A 25,046-nucleotide genomic window follows, 5' to 3' on the forward strand; every position below is an offset into this window, starting at 1 on the left:
AGCATTAGATTGTCCACACTGATTAGTAAAAATATTCATGTACTTGAAAGCATTCCTGTCAACTTCCTAGTCAGCCTTAGCCTACACTAGCAGAGCAAAGCCCAACACACACACACACACACACACACACACACACACACACACACACACACACACACACACACACACACACACACACACACACACACAAAAGACAATACCTTCAGGTACCACTTGCCTACCTGACTGCATCTGTGTGCTAGCTACTCATGTAGGCTGGTGCTAAGAGTCATCGTAAGCATAATTAGGGCAGGACTAGTATTATACGTAACTCACAGAAAGGTGTACCATACAGTATCTCATGTGAAGGTATGGGCATGGCAGCCCAATTAAGTATCACCTGTACCTTCACCCACTACATATGTTATATCAGAGCCATGGATGGTCTGCCTCCCCAGTTGTCACTAGGTTGCCACTTAACACCTGGATAACTGTACTGGGCATCAAACCTGGCTGAAACCTTTCAATTACCAAACTCAGACCACTTATCTTAACTGCCTCATTTACTCTCTCTCTCTCTCGCACACACACACACACACACACACACACACACACACACACACACACACACACACACACACACACACACACACACACACACACACACACACACACACACACACACACACACACACACACACACACACACACACACACACACACACACACACACACACACACACACACACACACACACACACACACACACACACACACACACACACACACTAGCTACTACACAACATTAAATTTTTCCATGTATCAAAGCACTGATTGTGCCTACCAAAGGTAATGGATTTGATAGTGACAGACTGTTAGCAGCTACAGAATTTTTTTGTGATTTATAATGTCCGTGCTTGCATGCATGCATGAGTAAAAAGCAAAGTATAAGTCCTTTCAAACTATTGGCACACAGACTAACAGCTGTTCCTTCAAGCCATTAAAATGAATATAACCATTAACACTAATGAAATAATGTGCTGTGGTGGATTCCCAGTATGCAAATTCATAGAATTGTTTGCACTACACATCACTGCCCGCTTCGAAGAGCTTTTGCTCAATATGCTTCACACATCACTGTGGAGATTATTGTGAACACTTGGCACTTTTAAGTTAGTTTTTTAATATATAAAAAGCTAGCTACCACCATTAGCAGGACACACGTGCATAGATGAATTGCATTCCATCTTAAGAGCGTCTGTGATTGAAACTTACTTTGCTACATGCTTAATGCATGTTCCTGACATGTAGATATGTATTATAGTGCACACAATAGTTGCTAACAGGTGACTAGAAATTCATTTACAACAGAACAAAGTAATGTTATAGTTTAATATGTATTCAACCAAATGCATTTAAAACTAGGGCTACCAAAAAAGTCACCATTTAAGAAAGGTCCCTATTTAAGAAAGGTCCCTATTTAACAGCTGGGTAAACCGGAGCAATGTGAGTAACCTTTTTTGCTCAAGGAAGCAGCAACAGCAACTTAGCATCAACCCTGGCTGAAACCTTACAATTACCAAACTTTGATTGTGCCTACTAAAATTCATGCATTTGATAGTGACAGTCTGACAGACCATTAGCAGCTATAGAAGTTTTTTTGTGATTCAAAATGTCTATAGACCATGCTTACATGAATGAATAGCAAAGTATATAAGTCCCTTCCAAGCATTGGCGACACAAACACACTAACAGCTGTTACTTCAAACCACTAAATGGATATAACCACTAATGAAATAACGTTAATGCGCTGTGGTGGATGCCCAGTATGGAAATTCATAGAGTAGATTACTAAGCTGCACTTCACTGCCTGCTTTGAAGAGCAATGTGTTTCACATATTGCTGTGAAAAATTGTGAACACTTGACACTTTAAACACATAAAGCTGCAGCTACCACCATGCAGGATCAGGTAACATAGTTAAGCAGGACACATGTACATAGATGGATTGTATTCCATCTTACGAGCCTCTGAGATTAAACTCTTACCTTGCTGACATGATAGAATTTTGTTCACACGGTGCTGCTAAGAGGTGACCAGAAACTCATTTACAACAGAACAAAGAAATGGGCAGGTAGCTATAGTTTATGTATTTAACTAAAAGATCTACCAAAACATTTGAATATAGTTATGTGTAATTCTTCAACTCTATGAATATGACCAATTGGCTGCCACCACCCTTCTCACTCAATCAAGACATGCATTTTCTTAGCAAATAGCTAATTTTAGGAGAACTTTATTCCTCATGCAAGTCCTTGCACATTACTAGCTACTAGTTACATGTGAATGATGATCACATCTAGTTGGTCTCATAAAGTTATTAAGGCATACAGGTCTCCAAATCTGTATAGTAAATCTGTGAACTAAAAAAATTTAATGTGATACTAGCTATAGACCACCATACGAGAGTGCTGTAATCCAAACATTTTGTTTTCTTACATCATAATTCTTGCATGGATAGAAGCCATTTAACTGTAAACCAACATTGCAATTAATAAACCATCTAAGTGTCATTATAGCGTTTTTTTCCTGCAATAAAGTTCTACCAATAACCTTTTGTACCAAGAGTCCATACTATAAGACCTCTTTATTATGAACTATTGATAGTACACATATACAATCAAAAATCAGTAATTTACTGTTATACATTACATACACTTGTCAGAAAGTGCCCAGTGGCAGTGACACAAAGACTAACACCTGTTGGTTTGACAACCATCCACTACAGGATTGCAGGAAAGACTACACCACAGTTGGCTGTGGTGCCTCAACAGAGACTAGGGGAGGTCACAACATTACAGTATACTGTGTTGACGTCATCCATGACTGACCAAAGAGTTGAGATTAGCCATATTGTATATTGTCAATGTAGACTTGCGTGTATCATGTATCAGGTAATGAAGACAGTACGATGCAGCTAATGCACACAGAAACTTTTATCGTAGTAATCAGTACCTTTCCACAAATCCAGGTATATCATTGTAGTATACATTAAAGTACATAGCATGAAGATGGTGAACCGCTGAAACAGTAAGTAAAGCCATCGCTAGATATTTACTAAAATAAACACTTTGTCACAACGCCATACTCCCCAGCTGTCTGTCACTATTCATGACAAATTCTAACATCCATATTGTACAAAGACACAAAGTGTAACACACAATTAAGGCCATAAATTCATGTAATATTTACCTTGGCATACAGTACATAACTATCCAGCTCCGTGTGTTGACTGTTTACATTGTCATGTTGAAAGCCCTAAAGGGTTGAGTATCATCACTGTATGCCATAGCTTGTATGCCATAGCTTCTTTTTTCTGTAGCACGGTAAGTCACTGAGAAATATGGTGTAGTTGATTTAGATACAATTCTGGCATCACGTAAAGTTAATTTTAAAAGTAAAATAGAGCTTCCTTAGTATAACAATTCATATACCACTAAAAAGTTATTGCAGCAGCATAATATGGGTTGCAGTGTTACACATTATTGTAGAGACACTCTGTTATATGATGTTGAAAGCCTATGTTGTGTTGAGAACCAAGTTTTGGCTCAGTATTACACTGAGCTAAACACAAGAAACCTGCAGTATCCATTTGATCAGTTTACAGCTGCATTTTCACTAGTCATGAATGTGGTGAAAATCTTAATACTGATTTTATCTACATTTCTTGTAAATGTTAAAACAATTTACTGCAATGTGACACTAACAGGACATTGTACAAAAAATGTTCAAAAACATTTCCATAACTCGAATAGGAAATTCTAAAGGAAATCATTAAAAAAATTTCCTACGTGCTGACACAAGCAGGACAGCTTACTTTTCGTGCAGTGAAACACGCATTGTGCCAACATAAACATGTTTTTGGCAAGGTATGATTCATGAATTGAGTGATAGTAAGAATGTATAGTTGTATACAGTGCAAGTAATTGTTTGCAGTGTATGTTGTTTTTTTTTAGCTGTGCAGTGTACTATAATATCTTCCACATAGCTAACCTGACCCATGCACTGACTTATGTACAGCAAAATGAGAAAATCACTTCTACTTGTGTGAAATACAGGAGCGGAGGAAGTAGTTGATATGAGGGGGGGCTGCAGGGGCGGATCCAGAGTTTGGAAAGAGGGGGGGCACCTTGCCGAAAAACAGTTGAAGACCAAAAAAAAAAAAAGGTCACAACAATAATAGCTAGTGATCCTTTACCAAATATATTACGTCTGTTATGTAAAATAAAATCCTATTTATAGCTTCATAGGTAAGCTACACTGCCTCATGAACGTTGTGGCTGCTTTATTAGAGTAACTGACTGCTCTATTAGAGTATCTCGATCTTGTATGCAATTTCTTGAAGGGGGGGGGGGGGGGCATTTGCCCCAAATGCCCCATCCTGGATCCGCCATTGGGCTGGGCTGACCCACACTTATGGAAATGACCTACATTGTCTCTGGTTTGGTAAGGTGAGACCAAAAAAAAAGGTCACAGCCAGCTGAGAATAGCTGCCCACCTCACCAGCTACGCATTTATAGCTGATAAACTACATAAAATCCTTACATAGCTCACTATACACTGCTCTAATACTGTGACTGCTTTATTAGAGTGACTGCTCTATTAGAGTATCTTGATCTTCATCGCGGTTTTCAGCCCCACGATAATTTCGGCGTGATATCATTCTGAGGGGGGTTACGCCCCCTAGCCCCCCCTTTCCGCCGCCTATGGTGAAATACATGAAAGCATAAAGGCTGTTTAAAACATTAAATTATATAATCAGTAGAAGATGCTACTCATGAGCATAATGTGTACTGTAGCCAACTATATTGTTGGTAATTGGCTAGTTGTGTTTCGGTTTCATGCAAGTTTCAAGATTTGGTTTTCGATATCCATTGATTGTGCCAAGTATATAACTACACGCATATAGTAAATCATTAAATTCACGTTCTTTCTGTGGCCATGACAGACCTCAAATCTGCAGCTGACTGATGCTTGAATGCATACAGGAGTCTGTCAGGTGGTCAGGATGTAGTTTCTCCTTGTCAATTTCAAGTATGAATATGTGTGTGTGTGTCTGTGTGTGTGTCTGTGTGTGTGTGTGTGTGTGTGTGTCTGTCTGTGTGTGTGTGTGTGTGTGTGTGTGTGTGTGTGTGTGTGTGTGTGTGTGTGTGTCTGTGTCTGTGTGTGTGTATGTGTGTGTGTGTGTGTGTGTGTGTGTGTGTGTGTGTGTGTGTGTGTCCATCCCAGTGGCGGATGTTGGATTTTTGAAAGGGGGTTTCTGAAAGTTAGTATAGCTGAATAAGGCATCTGATGACATTTTGAGATTTTAGAAGCTATGAGATGGGATTTTAGGCTATTTTTAGTTATCAGTTACAATAAATCCAATGCTTTAAACTGTAAATACCACTATAGCTAACTATAGGGCAAATATGGTGACTACATGCAAGCTGTAGCTTTGATTGCTCTATTAGAGTGGTTACATGACTGCTCTATTAGAGTATCTCGATCGTTTTTAATGCAGTGGGAGATGAAAAGTGAAGTGTTGCTGAGGGTATAATAGGTATAAATGGTGTCAGTAAAGTGCAACTGCATGCATTTTACTGAAATACGGTGGTATATATAGTTGTTTGCTATGACAAATTGTCAGTACTACAATGTTTATGTATTTAGACAGCAAAATTTAAAAGGGGGTTTCTGTCGAAACCCCAGAAACCCATCTAGATCCGCCACTGCATCCATAGGAACTTTGCTTCTCAGTTTCAACAGATGTTATACCACTTACAGTACATATGTGGTGCCCAGACTATAATCGATACATATTCTAGCACTAACAACTCAAACAACATTTTGACCAGGTAGTGACTTGATCCGCAGACAGTTTGCACTCTAAGAAGCCACACAGCCTAGTGTTCATTCCAACATTAGCAACAAGAAAATAAATTGCAATGAAAATCAATAGTTATGTACTTAAAATTTAGATAGTGCCTGGCTAGAAATATGTATTCTTTCCTATATAGAATTGACAAGTAATATGACTAGGAGCCCGTAGCTTCATCAAATAGCTATAGCTAAGTTCTTTCCCAGGCTTCCTTTCATATAATATACATGTGAAATTAACACTGATATATAGCTAACTCTGAACTTCGACTATAACAGTATAGCTACTTAGTTCAGTGGAGTCATAGTAGCTACCAGGTTTTATAAGATTCCAGTTCAGATAAACTTGAACTCACAGCAATTGTTCAATGGAGCATTAGCTACAATTAACACACACGCAAACGGCTACAAGTAAACTTCACATGATCTATGAAACAAAATTCAGTCTTACAGACACACTTTAATATTGTTATTAACACTTTACAGTAACCAGCACTGAAGGTCTGACAGCAACATGTGCTGCAGCCTTAGGATTACCTAACCTGACTTAGACTTAGCTATGAATGACTTAGCTATGAATGACTTAGCTATGAATGACTTAGCTACAGCTGAAAAGGTGTAACAGAAATATATGTAGCTAGCTAACAACTTTAAACAGGCTGTAGGATCAGGTATCCTACAGACCTTCAGCACTTGTGCTCTAAACAGTGCCTGAGTATCACAAATGAAGATTTTAAAATGTAGCCGCATAGAGCTGCAATTTATAAGCGCCTATCGATGGGTCACTAATAAATTCCAGTAGTGCTTAAGGAAGTGACCGAGGTGACGAGACCAGCAGATCATAGCAGACCAACTGCACTTCTAAGTTCTATAGTCCATATACGATCGATCAGTATTTCAGTATTGAAGTGAGTTTAAAATATTGAACGTAATCAAATGGCATTGGTCACTCCGGATTTTCCCGTTGAACTTTAGTCGCCTCTAGGGCCTGAAATGTTGAATGCAGAAAAAAATCCCAGACCAGGTGGTGACTTGATCCACAGACAGCTTGCAGTCTAAGCAAGTGCCTGAGGAGCCACACAGCCTGGGATATCAAGATTTTCTCTGCATTCAGCCAGTACTTGACTTCTCAATCAGTTTATTTATTTATTATTGTACTGGGAAGATAGCTGATACTCCCAGGAAATGAAAAGAGATTACAAACACATTAATTAAATGTAGTTAACAATGTGGATATGATGATACTTGGTGGATGTTCTGTCCTTAATTGTTCGTTAGTAGAAACTATTTCATGTATGAAGATGTTCTGATGCATAAAGGAGAATTGGTGATGAAGTCTTGTTTTGTTAGAGCATACAATGGAATTTGAAAGTGCGATAAGGTTGTTATTGGCTTTGTAGAGCAGGGATAGTTTAGATAGTGCCTGGCTAGAAATATGTATTCTTTCCTATATAGAATTGACAAGTAATATGACTAGGAGTTTCTTCAGCATCATCAGTTTGCATGTGGATATGCAGTGATGTTGTATTTATATAGAGCACAGACCAAAGTACCTCCCACTCAGGTCACCAGGAAAATTAAAAGGCATGTGCTGCAAATAAACAAGTCCGACCACTACTGCGAATATACACGTAGCAATGGTTTTGCAATCCTTACTATAATTAACATAACCTTTACCATTTTTAACAACTCAGTTCACACACATACAACAAGCTTTCCACTTGATACTTAAGACAAACAATCTTTGTATTCACGCTAATTCACTCACCCAATGTGAAGCAAATTGATGCTGAAGAAATTGGTTAATTTAGTTCTGTTGCACGAATGCCCTGATCATTTCTAGTGTTTTTCTAGTACAGGTAAAATGTTCTAGTACAGTTCTAGTTCTAGTTCAGTTGCCAAAAATATTTTGAGTTAGTATTAGTTCTAGTATTCATTATTTAAAACAGTTTTAGTTAGTATTAGTTCTAGTATACCTTGTTAGAAACAATAATAGTTTGTATTAGTTCTAGTATCCATGGCTGAAACAATTTTAGTTAGTATAATAGTACCTACAATTTAATAAGTATTAGTTATAGTACAGTACTGATGCTAAGATGTCATACTTATTCATTGCTTTCACAAAAATATTGATCACTAACTAGAATTATCCTCCTATACCACTTTGAGTAGTAGAACCTAATCAAAGATTTAAACAACATCCTACCTAAACAATATACTTCTTTCCACCTGAGCGGTGGTTGCTGAAATGTCACAAGCCACTTGAGATAGTAATAGAAAGTTGCCTTTGTTCTTACAAAGGTTATATTATCATCTTATAATCTTATAATTATGTTAATATGTACTTCAAAGTAAGGCTTTAATGTGCCAGATAGTCAGTTCACCATCAGGTTCCTGATAAATCCCAAACAACAGTTGCAGTAGTAGCTGTAGTACTAAAAGTTTTAGTTTAGTTTTAGTATTAGTACAATAAAGCTATTAATTTTAGTTTAGTTCTTGTTTAAAAACTTAAAAACAACACTTTTAGTATAGCTCCAGTTTTTTAAATAGATTGTGATAAAATTGTAGTTTAGTTCTAGTTCCTAGAACTAAAAAGAAAAGGCTGTACTAAAACTAATTTTAGTTCTAGTTCTAGTATACTAGAAAAAACACTAATTATTTCGGAATTGTTTTCATCACAAGAGTGAAGTTATGAAGCTATACACTTCATTTCTCTACCTCTCGAATCACTATTACCATCATTAATATGGCGAAGTCCTATTGTAAAATAGTAACTGGAATTTTGAAAGATTAGAAGGAGATATTATTATGTACTTCTAACCGCAACATCAACTTATAACCCGTGGGCTTTGAGTAGTCTAATGCCAAGGTGCTCAGGGGCGGATCCGGGAGCTGGTAAGGGGAGGGGCACAAACAGGCCATGTTGTAGGTGGTTGGGGAGAGCCAGACTCTCTTGTTAGTTGCTGCAGTTTGAAGCAGCAAATAATACACCTCTTAGTAGTATCTCACTATTGATTTTTATCATTTTGGCCTTTGCAGATGGTTGTGAAGTCTTAAAAGCTGTTTAAAAGGCTCTGAATGTCTTAAACAACAGCAAAACGATAATTATTTTAGAGGCATTTAGTACGCACGAAAGTGTTGGGTGACAATTTCATAGCTAGTTTGACTTTGAGTTTTATAAGCTGATCTTGGCCTGACAAAGTTTAGTATTTTAATCAGTAGTATGGCTCCTCCATGAGGTCCTCCACAAGGTAGGGGAGGGGGATTTGCCCCAAATTCCCTATCCTGGATCCGCCATTGGTGCTTCTGTGGTGTAATGCTTAATATGTGCCTGTGAAATCCACCAGTAGCAATTGCTCCAACCTGAAACTCGAGAAGACTGGAGTCGTCCAACATAACTAGAGTAATCCACCAGTACGTGATGAAGTGCAGCGTGATGAATTTTTTGGCTTGTCCTTTTCAAAGATAAACTGAGTTAATAGTTTTAATGTACAATGGAACCTCAGTTATCCGAACTCCTTGGGATCAGGAGTGGTCCATAAGTCTGAAAAGTCTGTATCTCTGAAACTGTGAATAAATAGCCATAAAGAACATTGGTAAAAAATATCAGTATTATTCAGCTACCCTAATAGAACATTCATTACTCTAATAGAGCTGTCATTTCCGTAGTTTGGTTAACCGATAATCCGGACCAGATAACTGAAGTTCCACTGTACAGTACAAAGCAAGTATATATTTACTAGTTACTACTATCACTAAAATGTGATGCTAACAAGCACTGCATGCAGAGGCATAGCCAGGATTCTCTAGAAGGGGGTTCAAATTTGAAGTGGTGTCTCTGGGGAAGTCCAACAATGCTTCCCTACAGCCAGTTTATATTAGAAAATGAATATAAAATGCAGTAACATTAAAATGAGCTATGTGCATCTAACCAGCTGAGACCTACACACTGCAGCTGTTTATGCAGTCACTATAAACCTACTGTAGTATTGTGTACGATATCATACTGATTGCCAACTTCAATCTTCTAGCACACCATCCTTCTTCACTCTCAAGTACTAAGATATAATCATTCTTGGTTCTCCTGTCAGGTGACAACAATCATTCCAGATGTCTTGTACCTCAGTATATTTCAAACATTCAGGGGCGGATCTAGGATTTATAAAGGGGGGGAGGCTAACTGAGGGTACTAAACTCTTTGGTGGAGGTGTGCGAACCCAGCTGGAACTAGGGGGTTTGGGGGCATGCCCCCCCCAGGAAAAGTTTGAAAAATAGATTCTAAAATTCTGCAGTTTGAAGACATTTCCACATAATATATACCTGTAGATATTATTATATACTGTATACTGCCTTAGATTACAGGTATGGCTCTCTGCAGCATTTGTTAATGGAAAGGTTTGTGTAGCTAGGTTCAGACAACCAAACACATGATGCACCTGACCCTCTTACAATTGCACAACAATAGATGCATGTTCGAATAATAATGTTGAAACTTGAAATTTGAATGATACGAGATTGAGTCTGAGAGCATTCTCAATGGAAATTGTGTATGCCAATTTGCCATCCATAATAACTACACAAGTAGATGAATCAAGCCTTTTAAACAGACCAAAGTGCTTCATTGTATGTATAGGTACAGGTAGATTTACCAACTTATACTTCCACTGAATGTTCTATTAGAATAGTTATGTGACTGCTCTATTAGAGTATCTCGATCTTGTACAGCTTCCATGCTGATCCGGGTCCTTGTTGCATAACCTTTAACCTATATCCACTGATAACACCTTGGAAAAGTGTGGATTTAGGAGTATTTGTATAATTAGTGATCATATAATTATGCTAGGACAAAATTTCTCAGCATATTGATCAAGTAAAGCCTAAAAGTGAAGGGGGAGCTTCAGCCCCCAAAGCCCCCACCCCCCGGTTCCGCCACTGAACATCATGTAGGGGTGTACACGTGAAGGGTTTCTACTGCAACTAAGTGATTGTACTATTAGAGTAGTTAATATTTCCTGACTGCTTTATTAGAGTATATCAATTTTTTACTAAACTTGTTGTTATAGTACTACTAATACACTACTATTATGTGAGACACCATTGCGATAAAAGATTTGTAAAAAAAAGTGTCCTGTTTTATGATAAATCCAAAATTCTGGAAACTTAAAGCACCACTTTCTCCATGTTCCAAGCAGTGTGTAAAATCCAAAGGGTTTCCTGAAACCCTTTTGTATTCCCCTGCCTCATGACCATAAACACAAGAAACATATATAAAGTATTTAGCAGTTACATCTATAACATAATGACAGAAGTTTATTGTACCGCTACTATTTCACGTTGACTTCAGTTCTCAGCCATTTTCACCAAGTATCATGAGCTACCAGAGAACTCCAAGGCTGAGCGTTTGGTATGTTGTATAGTTTTAGAATTTCTTCCAGTGAAAAGGGATTACACCACAAGTAACATTGCTTCTGTTTTGTCCTCAGCACACAGCATATAGTGGTTGTGAGTTCAGTACTTTTCCATGATGGTGCTGACACAGCGTGGAATAACTCACGGAGCACCTGCCGTCCATCATCCAAACAAATAATTATATATATATCTGTCAGTGCTTGGAGTAGTATATGCCCTAATAAAATATCTATGAGCTTCATTATGGTCTCTCCAACTGCATGGTAATTATGACTTGCCCATGAAATCAGATACAGGATAGGGTGGATTAGGCAACAATGAAGTGACTGCTTAGTTAGAGTATATTTTTAATATGATGTTCTTTTTAATATGATGTTCTACCATTGGTAGCCATTGACTGTTCTATTAGAGTCTATTGGTGTACACTATGTACCATACCATATATTTTTGTTAGTAAAAAGCTAATCATTGCACTGAAAAGTGAGATATTTGCTGCAGCCCGATATGGATTTCTTAAATCTGGCAGCCAGTGCAGGTAGGCATTTTGTCATGCATTTCTGAATTTTCTTATTCTTAGAAACGTAATTACCGATTAGAGTGGCCTATCCAAGCAAATTCACTAAATAATTGGAATACACAAATGACATCACACAAGTAATGAATCTGCAGTGCCTGTACTTTTTTTGCAAAAATAATATTTTATTGAAAATACAATTTTAAAAAGTTTTTAGTAGATATTTTAGCTCAAGTACTATCTGATACAAGTACTATCTGATACAAGTACTATCTGATGCTTACAAAAATGAATTAGGTTGACTGCACAAAAGGGCAAGTCCACAAAAGTAAAAGTAAAATTCTGGTGACAAAAAGAACTATTATCTGGTGTGATCATAAATGAATGGTAAATTTGTTTTACAAAAATTCAACATTGGTCCTGTATCATTGACTTACGCAGCCTTGCTGTATTCCCAAACTGCTAGTAATTTGGCCACTTTAGTACAAGTAATTTGGCTGCTTTTGTACAGCGGAGTTACATGAGATATGTTGTGTCTCATCATATACAAATTGGGATTTGAATCCACGCTATTGGCAACTGAGTTAACAACAACCATGTGTGACCTACTGAGCAAAAAAAACAAAAAAACTACTAGCTACCATAATTAATATATTCGTGATAGAAATAATTATTTTCATATGCAGACATTATGCATTTTTTAACACGTCAAACTTACACAACTACATAGCTACAATAGCTATGCTAGCATTAACTGTGTGGCTTACTGTATTTAATACCATAGCCCTATTGGCTTTCAACTATATAATTATTATAGACATGTCAAGCATCTTATGTAAATCATGTTGAACTATTTTTTTGCAGGGAACTTCCTATCATAAAAGAAATTTTCACAAATGTAATACAATGGCATGTTGCAGGGGATCACGTCGCCACTGGGTCTGGGATTTTTTTCTGTATTCTTCACAGTTTTTAATACATGTTTCTGACTCTGTATTTACAGGCCTATAGCCTTCTCACAGGTCCCTAGTAGGATAGCACTTAATATATGGTTTTCATGCATTCTTACAGTGTTTAAACTAGTGACTATATCTCGTGGCACTGTATCGTAACACACCTGTAGATTTTGTAAAGCTTCTGGATTCCACTTGTGCTCCTTGCCCATGTTAGCATGCTATTAATTTCCCAACTATTGCCCCACCCTCTACCCCTATATGAGTATTTGTAGCATAGAAGTCCCAATGAAAAATAAGTATGTGGGAAAATACAAGCTGAGTTTTGCAAGCAGTATTAATATGCTTAGATAATTGACTATGTGGTATAAAGCTACGAGGTATAAATCTAGTGTGTATATATAGTACAAACCAGTGGCTGCAACGCAAGCGAAAATCTATTCTGCCAAGGATAAATTTCAGGAGTACTTCATGAGTTCTAATTGTATATACGGTTCTATATAACAGTTACAGTTAAAGCATTGCCTGGGCTATATATGTTATGTAAGAGTTATAGCACTGCCAAGAGTGCTATACATTAAATATAGCACAGATGGGCGAGAGACAAATATAGTACGAGGTGAAGCCAAGTGTTGTATTTAGTCACGGGACCACTCTTTGAGTGCTACATTTGATGTATAACTTCTGAGTACTAAATTTGATGTATAGCACAAGCTTAAGCAGTGCATTAGAACCCTCAACTTGAGATACACACAAGATACATGAAACAATTCGGAGTACTCCTGAAATCTCTGTAGAATAGGGCTGAGCGATACTGCCATTTTAGTATCGCGATCGATACTAAAGCCACTATTCATGATACTGAATAGTTCACGATACTTACAAATAAATCAATCATAGCTGGTGCTACATAGTGTATTGCTCAGCATTCCTGAAGGAAGTCCTTATAGGTGATAGCAAACTAGCCATTATCATCCTTGTTTACAGTAACAGTTATTGTAACACATGCTTTGAGGTTGTTATGGTATTCACACCTCTCTGCAGGGGAAACCAGATGGGTGGACTTTATCATTTATAAGGATTCTTAGCCTAGTACTGCATAACAAATGGTTTTTAATGACAGTAATGTACAGGCATGGTATCACGATAGTTAATAACAAAATATCGCGATATTGATACTTTCAAAATATCGCGATATATCGCTAAAACGGTAGTATCGCTCAGCCCTACTGTAGAATAGGCATTTTTTCCCCTGCATTATTTTCTAGTCCGTCTTCATAATGGCTAAAAGTTTTTGACTGTAGTACTTAATAAGCATACTTCCATGACATTCCTAGGACTCGTCCATTTATGTCAGCAAAACATAGCAAGAATGTTTTCACAAGAAACCATCATCGAAGTCTTCAAGTATGTCTATAAATTAAATCTAGTCTTACTGGTTGCAGCCAGAGTAGCACAGGCTATTAGCCTAGACTGGCTTGGTTGATTGATTGTACTAGCCAAAATGAATCACTTAAAGCAGGCTATTAGCTACATGCAGTTCTATATCTAGCCGATATAGAACTGTGGTTTGTTGTATAACTGCCCAATATTGAACTGTTGTGTTCTGTATAAAACAGTTCTTTGCTTCGATCTTCCCATGCAAGGTTCTGACTTTACAACTTGCACTATTCTATTCTATACCATGTAACCACTCCATTTCATGGCAATATCATTGTACATGTACTAACCTGGATAAAACATAAAATAGTTGCTACACACACAGTTACTGATTATACGTATTTCCTTACTTAAGTGCATATATAGACTGAAGGCATTGTTGCTGTTTAGGTTTCATTCCAATGATCGCATGTATACATGCGATCATTGGAATGAAACCTAAACAGCAACAATGCCTTCAGTCTATATATACGTGTTTGAAGCTGTATGCATGTAACTTTATTAATGCTCAGCCAGCAGTATGTGTTCTGTTTTATAGGATGGAAATTTGGAGGTTGTCATGTATAATAGTGATCATTTCACTGATAGTGTACCAGTGGATGAGGAATAGTGGTCCAGTCCATATTAACACATTCTCACCATATGTTGAATATGACTACATCATAGGTGGGGCTGGATCAGCTGGATGTGTACTAGCTAACAGGTTAACTGAAGATCCCAATACTACAGTATTACTACTAGAAGCTGGTCCTGTTGATAGTGACCCTGACATACATATCCCCTTAAAGTATTTTGATATTCGGCACCCATCCATTGACTGGCAATTCAAAACTGTTACACAAACCGGATCGTGTTTTTTCCTACAGCATCAGCAATCCTTGTGGCCCAGAGGTAAAGTACTGGGTGGTTCTAGTTCTCTGAACAGTTTCTTATATGTCAGAGGTAGTCCAGCAGATTATGACAAATGGGCTGAGATGGGAGCTGATGGGTGGGGATTTGATGAAGTACTACCGTACTTTCTTAAATCAGAAGATTCACAACTTGGAGAAGATAGCAAGTACCACTCAACAGGTGGTCCACTTACAATCAGTTATCCATCATATTCTACTGTAGCTGCTAAGGCTTTTGTAGAGGCAGGAAGAGAATTGGGCTATAGAGTAGGAGATTATAATGGGGAGTCACCATTTGGGTTTTCTTTGTCACAACTGACAGTTAAGAATGGCAAACGAGCTAGCACAGCTACTGCCTTCCTACATCCAATAATGGGTAGGAGTAATCTTCATATTGGAACTGGTGTAACAGTAAGGAAGGTGATTATTGAAGATAACAAAGTAGTTGGTGTTAGTTATATACAAGAACCAAACAATGTTGAAGGTAGTGTAAGAGCTAAACAAGAAGTAATTTTATCAGCTGGAACTATTGGTTCTCCACACATTTTAATGTTATCAGGGATAGGACCTTCATCACATCTCAAGGAGGCAGGAATAGAACCTAAAGTTGATCTTCCAGTTGGTAAAAATCTTTATGATCATGTCTTAGTAAATCTGAACTTTTTTGTATTGCCAGAAAGTAAATATTATGACACAACACTAGACACTGCTACTACATTTTACAATTATATACAATATCTCAAATCTAGTTCTGGGCCTTATTCAAGCAGTCCTATTGAAGCAATGGCATTTTTAGACTCAGGCCTTGACAATGGATTAAGTTATCCTGACCTTCAGTTACACTTTCGAGGGAGCATTGCAATAGAAACTGAAGAATCAGGATTCAACATGTCAATAATAAAGAGAATATATGGTCCTGTTGATGCGCAGCAGGGGTTCTCAATACAGAGTACTTTACTGCAGCCAAAAAGTGTTGGTGAAGTTTATCTCAACATCACCCACCCATTTGACAGCCCTATTATTGACCCCCATTACTTGCAGGATCCTTATGATGTGGATATTATCAAACAGGGAATCCAGATTTCATTACAGATTATGAACACTTCTGTGTTTTCTAATAAGGGAGTGCAGCTAGCTTTAGAAAGTGCCAAGTCACCATATAAATATAGCAGTGATGAGTTTTGGGAGTGGTTCATTAAGGGAGCTATAATGACTGTATATCACCCAGTTGGTACATGTAAGATGGGATCAGTGGATGATTCTAGTACAGTAGTTGATTCCAGGTTAAGAGTGAAAGGTGTTGAAGGATTACGAGTGGTTGATGCTTCCATAATGCCTCGAATCACATCTGGAAACACTAATGCCCCAACAATTATGATAGCTGAGAAAGCTGCTGATATGATAAAAGCTGACTGGCTTGAATAATATTTTGTATCTAAATTTCATGTATATATATATATATACAGCTAAGTGAGCCTTTATTTATTTATTTGTTTATTTGTTTTAATGCACAAATACGTCATTTATGAGTGTGTGTGCATATATAATTTAATTTGAAATTTAGCTACAACAGCAATCACTTCGGTGGGGAGGGAGTTCCAGATTTTGATGGGCGATGGCAAGAATGAATGATGGTAGCAGTTGACTCTGGTAGAGATGGAGATGAACCTTTGTTGATGACCACGTGTAATGGAGGATGATGGGTTAAGAAACTGTAATAAATCTATTGAAACTATGTTGTGAAGCATTTTGAAAAACATAATGGCTTTAGCATTAATTCTTAGTGTTGGCCAGTCTAATCGCCTGAGGCATTAGTAATGTCTCAAGTAAACTTGTAACACTAGTAGCTACTGGTAAAAGAAATAAAGGTATAGCGAGCTTGAAAGATTGTTAGAGTTACAAGCTGTTAGCTATGGGTAACTAGATTTATTTGAAGTTTCTAGCTACTGCTTAATTCAAGTTGCAACAATTAGCTATTTTTGTGCTAAAATTCTAACCGTTAGCCATATAGCTAATGACTGGCTGTTGGCAAGCCAGTATAGGTTAGACACACGTGCAAAAAACTGACAAGGGTTAAACCAACCATAGATTATGACTACAAACACTACGCTAAGCGCCTCACAATGGGCGCTTATAATCTCTAATTTAATTCATGCAGCGCTTCAGAATGGACAACTCTACCCAACCAACTTCTGCTACTTGAAAACATGGATTTAAAGTTATCGGACCTGAAGATTCATACTGGTAATTGATACAAGTGAGTTGAAAATATTGAAGTATACTTGGCCATTGCACGACTAGCCAACACGAGGCGAGCCAGCATTTTCTCGGCCTTTTCCGTACATCACCCCAGCACTCGCATCACTCACGTAGCTTATGCAACCATGTGGATGTACATACAGTAGAATTCCATTTTTCTGTTTAGTGTGTAAGGTTTTATTTATGTTCCTTCGCACAGAATTAATTACTGACCAACGCCATGCCCCACCCACCACCGTACTACACCCAGCCACACACATAATTGACATCCATACATGTCTTGGTCTGACTCCTGTGAACAATTCTGTATGAAGAAATAAATCTAATTTTTTTCTTTATTGATTCTGTTCAATTGAAACCGTGCAACCATGCAGAGAGTTAAATCGGATGGTTATATAACAATATTTCATATCATGTCCAGGGCAATGGTATGGTTCCTCCATTCTATTAATAAACTCAAAAACAAGCTGCCCACTCTATTGTGAAAGACTACCAGAAGACAAGCAGAGTTTCAAGCATGCTTAAAATGCCAACATAATTACAATTATATACTAGGCCATCATTATTATATTCCTTGTCTCTCCTCACCGCCCGCATCAATTTTTAGGTAGCCGCACCAAATTTTAATTATTTGATTATACTGTAGATCACATGAATGCACTATTTCGTGAGGCACAGAGTGACCAATAAATACATTAGCTGTACATATAAACATAGCAGAAGGTTGGAAGTTCCTCCACTCTTGTTAAACAGGATGCATTGGTGGTGTACAGTCCTGGCAGTCTTCAAGATTGAGATACTCTAATAGAGCAGTCAGAGACTGATAATTAATAATCAATGATGACCTCCCTCCTGCATCACTTTTTGTTCCATTGGGTGACGGGAAACAAGCAATATGTGACTGGGCCTGCGAAAACAGGGCATGTGGGCACATGATTTTTGACTACTTTTTCAAACTTCCTTGATCAATAACTTTTAGCTAATAGCTATGTGCTATGGCAATGAAATTTTTAACACTTAGTAAGCATATAATTGGTTTTGTAATGCAGGTTACAGAATGCAAATATTTTGTTCCAATACTGAGATATGGCCTGTAGTATGACGGGGTGTAGTTTGTGCCCACATGCCCTGTTGTGTCGGGACTGGTCACATAGCTATAATAATGATGGCCCTAACTGAATTTGACCACAATTTCTGATTAAATTTTCAATGAATAGGGATCATGGAGGAGTTTGCATTTTCTCACAAAATATGAGACTGGATTTTGGGAAAACAATCTAAATTGCACATTAAAAGTTTTGAGATTAATGGCTTTAAAGAATTCAGTCAAGTTAGCATAACTTGCCAAGGATAGCAAGCACAGTATGACATTTACACAAGAGATATGTCAATCTATTGCCTTTCAGACCACTACAGTACTTCCTGCCAAGTAAAATAGAAAATGTGAGCAGTTGGATGAGCGAAGTGGTATCATGAGTGCTCACAAAGGGGAGGAGGGTGGAGGAGTGGACAAGAGATAGACTTCAAAATGGAGGCAGACCACAATTGGGGCCCAGACACAAGATTACAGGGCTTTGCTGGCTTCTTAGTGGCTGATATGCAGCAAAACTTGCAGAAAAAATGTTTGGCCAACATTATTAGGTCATCCACCAGCAAGCCACTGATTCTTGCCAAGCCAGGCCCTTCACAAGGCCAGAAAAACTGCCATTCGAGCTCTCCACACCACCCAGAAAAGACGTAGAAAACCAGTCTTGAGTAGTTTAGGTAGTATTGAGGGCCAAAACTAGCAGTACAATAATGTAGCTATCCACTGGTTGTGTTAGTTTGATTTTGCCTGATGTGCAATTTGGAACAATTTTGTAAAATCTGGTCACAAAGTATATTGACCAGAAACCATCCTCACAATACCTTCATGGTGCTTTGGTATAGTGGTTAGAAGTTTAACTGAAAGTGTCTTTTCAGTGCAACCAGAAATGCATCCAATAGGTAGCCACAATCGTTACATTCTGATTAACTAATTACAAACTTACAACTAGTGCCTTTAGATCAGTGTATATTGACAAACAGCTATAATGCTATGGGCTTGACATTTTCACTGTTAAAGATACGTCTCTTCACAGTCTTCAGCCCAACAGGTACCTTTTGGCATACTGAAGTAAGTAGATACAACTCATCATGGACTTATCTTCATCCTCCCTCCTCCTTTGTGTGCCATTTCTCTTTTGCTGACAGCACAAATTGTCAGTTATGTATTTGGGCCTAGATTTACACCAATACCTAAATCTCATGAGCCATAACTAAAGGATAAAATGCTATTAATCCACTGGTTTGACATAGCTAAACAATATATAGATGCAGTGCCTTTATTGTTATTGTCTTGACCCCCAGCACATACATGACATACAGTACTTATGTCAGTTGATCATGAGCCAGTGCATGCCATCAAGAGTATATAATAGAAACCAAGAGTATCGAATGGGTGTATTACCCCAATGATTAATGATTGTGTAAGGTAACATGGATATTTCAGTAATTGTTTGTTTTCATTGTCATTAATGGTTGCTGTGTTTAGCCCAAATTGGCCACCAAACCAAGTAAAAACATGATAGTGTTAAAGGGAATTGTTTAGTGTTAAAGTTCTGGCACTCCCAAGCTGATCCCTGAAGGAATGTCAACACGCTTTTTGGTGCAACTGTTGTTTTAGCAAGCTGGAGTTATCTTTTGTCCTTACTACACTTTCCTTGTACAATAACTGTTGAATACTTGGTTGAATAACATGAAAACTGGTGAAGAAAGACCCGTTGCCATGTATGCACTTCAAATTACTATTTCGCGTAAACAAATAATTACTGAAATATCCGTGTTACTTTACGCAATCATTGATCACGGGCTAATACACCGTTCGACACTCTTGGCTTCTATTATATACTCTTGATGGCATGTATATCATCAGTTTTGTTACTTTTATACCCTAAAAATAACAATAGAATGAAGGCTTCAATAAAATTGCACATCAGACTTGGTATTAAACAAAGTATTTCTCAAGAGTGGAAAGCACATCATATTGTACATATCTATAAGTTTGGCCATAAACAATGTATTCAAAACTACCAACAAATTTTGCAACTCCAGAACAACTTGTGTATGACAAGCTCAAGCTCTCCTGCTCAATTTGGTTTTTTCCCTAACTATTCTGATCTTCAACAACTCTTTATTGATTTATTACCTCTACTCCTGTGTAAACAATAAAAATTTTATTTTAAAAGACAGTATTCTTAAGGACTACATCAAAATCACTATCTACATGGTAATTTTTCAAAAGAGGAAATGGGACACAAAGGACACGACCAAAGATTTTATCACATCTATGCAAGGACAAATCAGTACAGCAACTCATTCTTCCCTAGATCAATAAGACTTTGGAATTCACTCCCACCTGACCTAATCCAACAATAATTACAAATTTTTAACCACCAACTGAAATTATTATTACTTTCCCCTACCAATCAGTAATCTCAATCATATTGTAAAACATAATGCATGTTTATGTGCATCAATCCTTAAACTGAGGCTGCACATTTTTGAAAACATAAAAGAAGGAGAACAAACGTAAGTCCATGTTGCATATAATGTACACATACTGTGGTATGCCAAAAGGCACCTGTTCAGGCTGAAGTGACATCTAACAACAAGCCCGTTTCCTTAGTTGGTATAGAGCTACACTTGTTTCGAGGCATTATTAAGTAAGTCGGTCAGTCGGGAAGTAGAAATTTCCACTGAATAAAAATATCCTAGTAACCTACGTATTAAAAGTGAACTGAAGACTTGACTTGTTATACCTAACTAATACTGCCAAGGCAACATGATGATATTGTGAGGCTGGTTTCTGGTCAATATTTTTTTGTGAGAAAGTGCAAACCTCCATGATACTGTACCTAATGAGATACAACAATGTATCGAAATATCAAATATCGTATCATTTATGACAGTGATACTGTATTGATATGAAGTAAAACTGTATCGATATAATATTATCACGTATCATGGTATATCGACATATCGTGGCCTGTTAACTTAGGCATGTGTAGGATTTTAATGGCTGACAATCAATTTATTGAGTACATTGTAACTGAATGGTATAATGCCTTTTGGAGAAAAAAGGGTCACTTAAAAAACAAACTTACACCAACGTTAAGACTCCACTTTGTATTGTGCAATTTATCAATGTATCATGATACAGCAGAGGCAATAAAATATCGATACATCTACACACTGCGTTGTTGCAACTCTAATCAGATAATTAATTGTTTTGCAAATAAAAATTCTGTAGTTGGCATGTGTTATTTGTTAGCAGTGCTCTGTCCTGACCAGATTAATCGTTGTACAAGTTAGCTAGCTACTCACAGAGTCACTACTACTACTACAGAGCAAACTAAGTATGCATCTCTATAAGAGTAAAGCAACAGGGTTATTTGTTTAAAGATTGTGTTTATTTCCAGTCCACCATTCCATTCCACATAATTCATCGGATGCCTGATAGTAGAGAATGTAATTTTGGCCACAATGGGTGGTGCAACAGTAATGCAGCTAGTTATAATTATTTACTGAAAAGTGCAATTATTGACTTTAACTATATTAACCTGTAGGTTACCAAAATATATGTTCCTCAGTAACTATTATTATAGCTATTTCCATAATTTACAGGCTGAATATGTGTGTGTTCTGTTATACAGGATGGAAATTTGGAGGCTGTGTGTAGTAATGGTGGTCATTTCAGTGATAGTGTACCAGTGGATGAGGAATAGTGGTCCTGTCCATATTAACACATTCTCACCAGATGTTGAATATGACTACATCATAGTTGGGGCTGGATCAGCTGGATGTGTACTAGCTAACAGGTTAACTGAAGATCCCAATACTACAGTGTTACTACTAGAAGCTGGTCCTGTTGATAGTGACCCTAATATACATATCCCCTTAAAATATTTTGATATTCGACACCCATCCATTGACTGGCAATTCAAAACTGTTACACAAACCGGATCGTGTTTTTTCCTACAACATCAACAGTCCTTGTGGCCCAGAGGTAAAGTACTGGGTGGTTCTAGTTCTCTGAACAGTTTCTTATATGTCAGAGGTAGTCCAGCAGATTATGACACTTGGGCTGAGATGGGAGCTAATGGGTGGGGATTTGATGAAGTACTACCATACTTTCTTAAATCAGAAGATTCACAACTTGGAGAAGATAGCAAGTACCACTCAACTGGTGGTCCACTTACAGTCAGGTATCCATCATATTCTACTGTAGCTGCTAAAGCTTTTGTACAGGCAGGAAGAGAACTGGGCTATAGAGTAGGAGATTATAATGGGGAGTCACCATTTGGATTTTCTATTGGACAAATGACAATAAGAAATGGTAAAAGATGTAGCACAGCTACTGCCTTCCTACATCCAATAATGGGTAGGAGTAATCTTCATATTGGAACTGGTGTAACAGTAAGGAAGGTGATTATTGAGGATAACAAAGCAGTTGGTGTTAGTTATATACAAGAACCAAACAATGTTGAAGGTAGTGTAAGAGCTAAACGAGAAGTAATCTTATCAGCTGGATCTATTGGTTCTCCACACATTTTAATGTTATCAGGAATAGGACCTTCATCACATCTCAAGGAGGCAGGAATAGAAACTAAAGTTGATCTTCCAGTTGGGAAAAATCTATCTGATCATGTTGTAGTCAACCTCAACTTTGTGACATTGCCAGGAAGTAAATATTATGACACAACACTGGACACTGTTGAAACATATTATAACCAATTGAGATATTTAATATCAAGCAAAGGCCCATATTCTATTGGTCCAACTGAAGCATTGGCTTTCTTAGACTCAGGTTTGGGGGCCAACTTATCTTATCCTGATCTCCAGCTACATTTCCAAGGGAACATGGCAACAGAAACTGAGGAATCAGGTTATAACATGTCATTGGTGAAGAAAGTGTATGGACATGTTGGTACACAACAGGGGTTCTCTGTACAGAGCACTTTACTGCAGCCAAAAAGTGTCGGTGAAATTTCTCTTAATGTCACTCATCCATTTGACAGTCCTGTTATTGACCCTCGTTACTTGGAAGATCATTACGATGTGGAAATACTCCGAAGAGGAATTAAACTTTCGTTAAGGTTGTTCAACACTTCTGTATTTAATAGTAAGAATGTCCAACTAACAGCAGAAACAGCAAAGACACCTTACAAATATGATTCAGATGAATTTTGGGAGTGGTTAATCAGGGCATCTGTCCACACACTTTATCACCCAGTTGGTACATGTAAGATGGGATCAGTGGATGATCCTAGTGCAGTGGTTGATCCCAGGTTAAGAGTGAAAGGTGTTGAAGGATTACGAGTAGTTGATGCTTCCATAATGCCTCGAATCACATCTGGAAACACTAATGCCCCAACAATTATGATAGCTGAGAAAGCTGCTGATATGATAAAGGATGACTGGTTAAGTAGAAGTACATAATACAGTAGTAATTGATATATTATATTAAAGTGTATTTGTTCAGCTCTGTTACTATATATTAATTTTAGTACTTTCTATTGTAAAAAGAATGATAAGCTGCAACTTGCCTATAACACAAACAATTGAGTACAAGGTGGAAAACTTACAATGAAAGTAAAGACAAATTAATGCTTACCAAGTGGTTAGTTAACGTAAGTTTGAAAGCTTTACTAATCTGTTGTATCAATAGAGTAAAACACTTGCTTTTAATACATGCATGGATCTTCATGTCGCTAAATGCATGTTATGTAAGCTCATGAAGGTGATAAGGGTGACTAATAAGGAAAAATATGTTTGTAAGTTTATACTAGATCATTTTTTATAATTGTTTGGCACATGGAAACAAGTATATATACATGTAGTATATTTTGCTTTCCTTTAAAAGATGCTATGAAAACATTTGCTATCATTGACATTCAGTATGTGACTGGGTAAACAAAACTGTTTTGGTTTAAATGATGTGTAAGGTGACATAAAAAGCTATGTACACATTGTGCATGCTTGTGTGTTATCATGGTATAGTCTACCAACATTATTATAGTGATATTGCTTACAGGAACTTAACCTCAACTGCAGGTATGTACAAGCAAAAATTGTTCTAAATCATGTGCATTTATCTTTGAGATAATTTTTATCTGTAGTTATTAAAATTCAAAATAATTATATAGGGATATACGTACATGTGCATACACAAGCCAGTTATGTATATAGCTAATTCTTATCTGTATATGTTTTACTAGCAAACCTAGAACAACAAGGTGATACATACAAATCAAGATGATTTACTTGAACTATTTGTTCTTGCTGTTAGTGGCACTACTTCATGTAGCAACTCCTACCACTTTTCATGTGAGTTCCAGTAACGGTAGCTACACTGCCAATACGTCACTACAGTTCTACATTAACAATGCCAAGAAGTATTTTATTTCGCATACTCAGTTGCTCTTGCTGCCTGGGAACCATTTTATTCATAGTGATTTAATCATACAAAATGTAACAAACTTTACAATCACTGGCTCTAACAGTTCCATTGTTTGCAGTAGACCTTCAGTAGGCATAAATGTCACAAACACCGAACAGTTTAGAATTACAAATATTTCATTTATTAAATGTGGAAAAAATTATA

General features: G+C 37.3%; 2 protein-coding genes across 3 annotated transcripts; both read left to right on the top strand.

The window, feature by feature from the left end:
- Nucleotides 1-6,682: 6,682 nt before the first annotated feature.
- On the top strand, nt 6,683-16,666 carry LOC136257709 (L-sorbose 1-dehydrogenase-like). Of its 2 annotated transcripts, none has more exons than XM_066051000.1 (2): nt 6,683-6,805; nt 14,752-16,666. In XM_066051000.1, exon 2 carries the CDS (start codon nt 14,753-14,755, stop codon nt 16,526-16,528), a length of 1,776 nt encoding a protein of 591 aa, XP_065907072.1. In that variant the 5' UTR covers nt 6,683-6,805; nt 14,752; the 3' UTR covers nt 16,529-16,666. The 2 variants fall into 2 exon arrangements, with proteins under 2 accessions (XP_065907072.1, XP_065907073.1); XM_066051001.1 differs by lacking the exon at nt 6,683-6,805 and adding an exon at nt 11,736-11,841.
- A 575-nt stretch (nt 16,667-17,241) lies between these two features.
- LOC136258501 (alcohol dehydrogenase [acceptor]-like) lies at nt 17,242-23,956 on the top strand. The gene is made up of 2 exons (XM_066051816.1): nt 17,242-17,360; nt 22,096-23,956. Exon 2 carries the CDS (start codon nt 22,097-22,099, stop codon nt 23,879-23,881), a length of 1,785 nt encoding a protein of 594 aa, XP_065907888.1. The 5' UTR covers nt 17,242-17,360; nt 22,096; the 3' UTR covers nt 23,882-23,956.
- The last annotated feature ends 1,090 nt before the right edge of the window (nt 23,957-25,046 follow it).

This window comes from Dysidea avara, chromosome 6 (genome assembly GCF_963678975.1).
Source record: "Dysidea avara chromosome 6, odDysAvar1.4, whole genome shotgun sequence".
NCBI classification, from domain to species: domain Eukaryota; kingdom Metazoa; phylum Porifera; class Demospongiae; order Dictyoceratida; family Dysideidae; genus Dysidea; species Dysidea avara.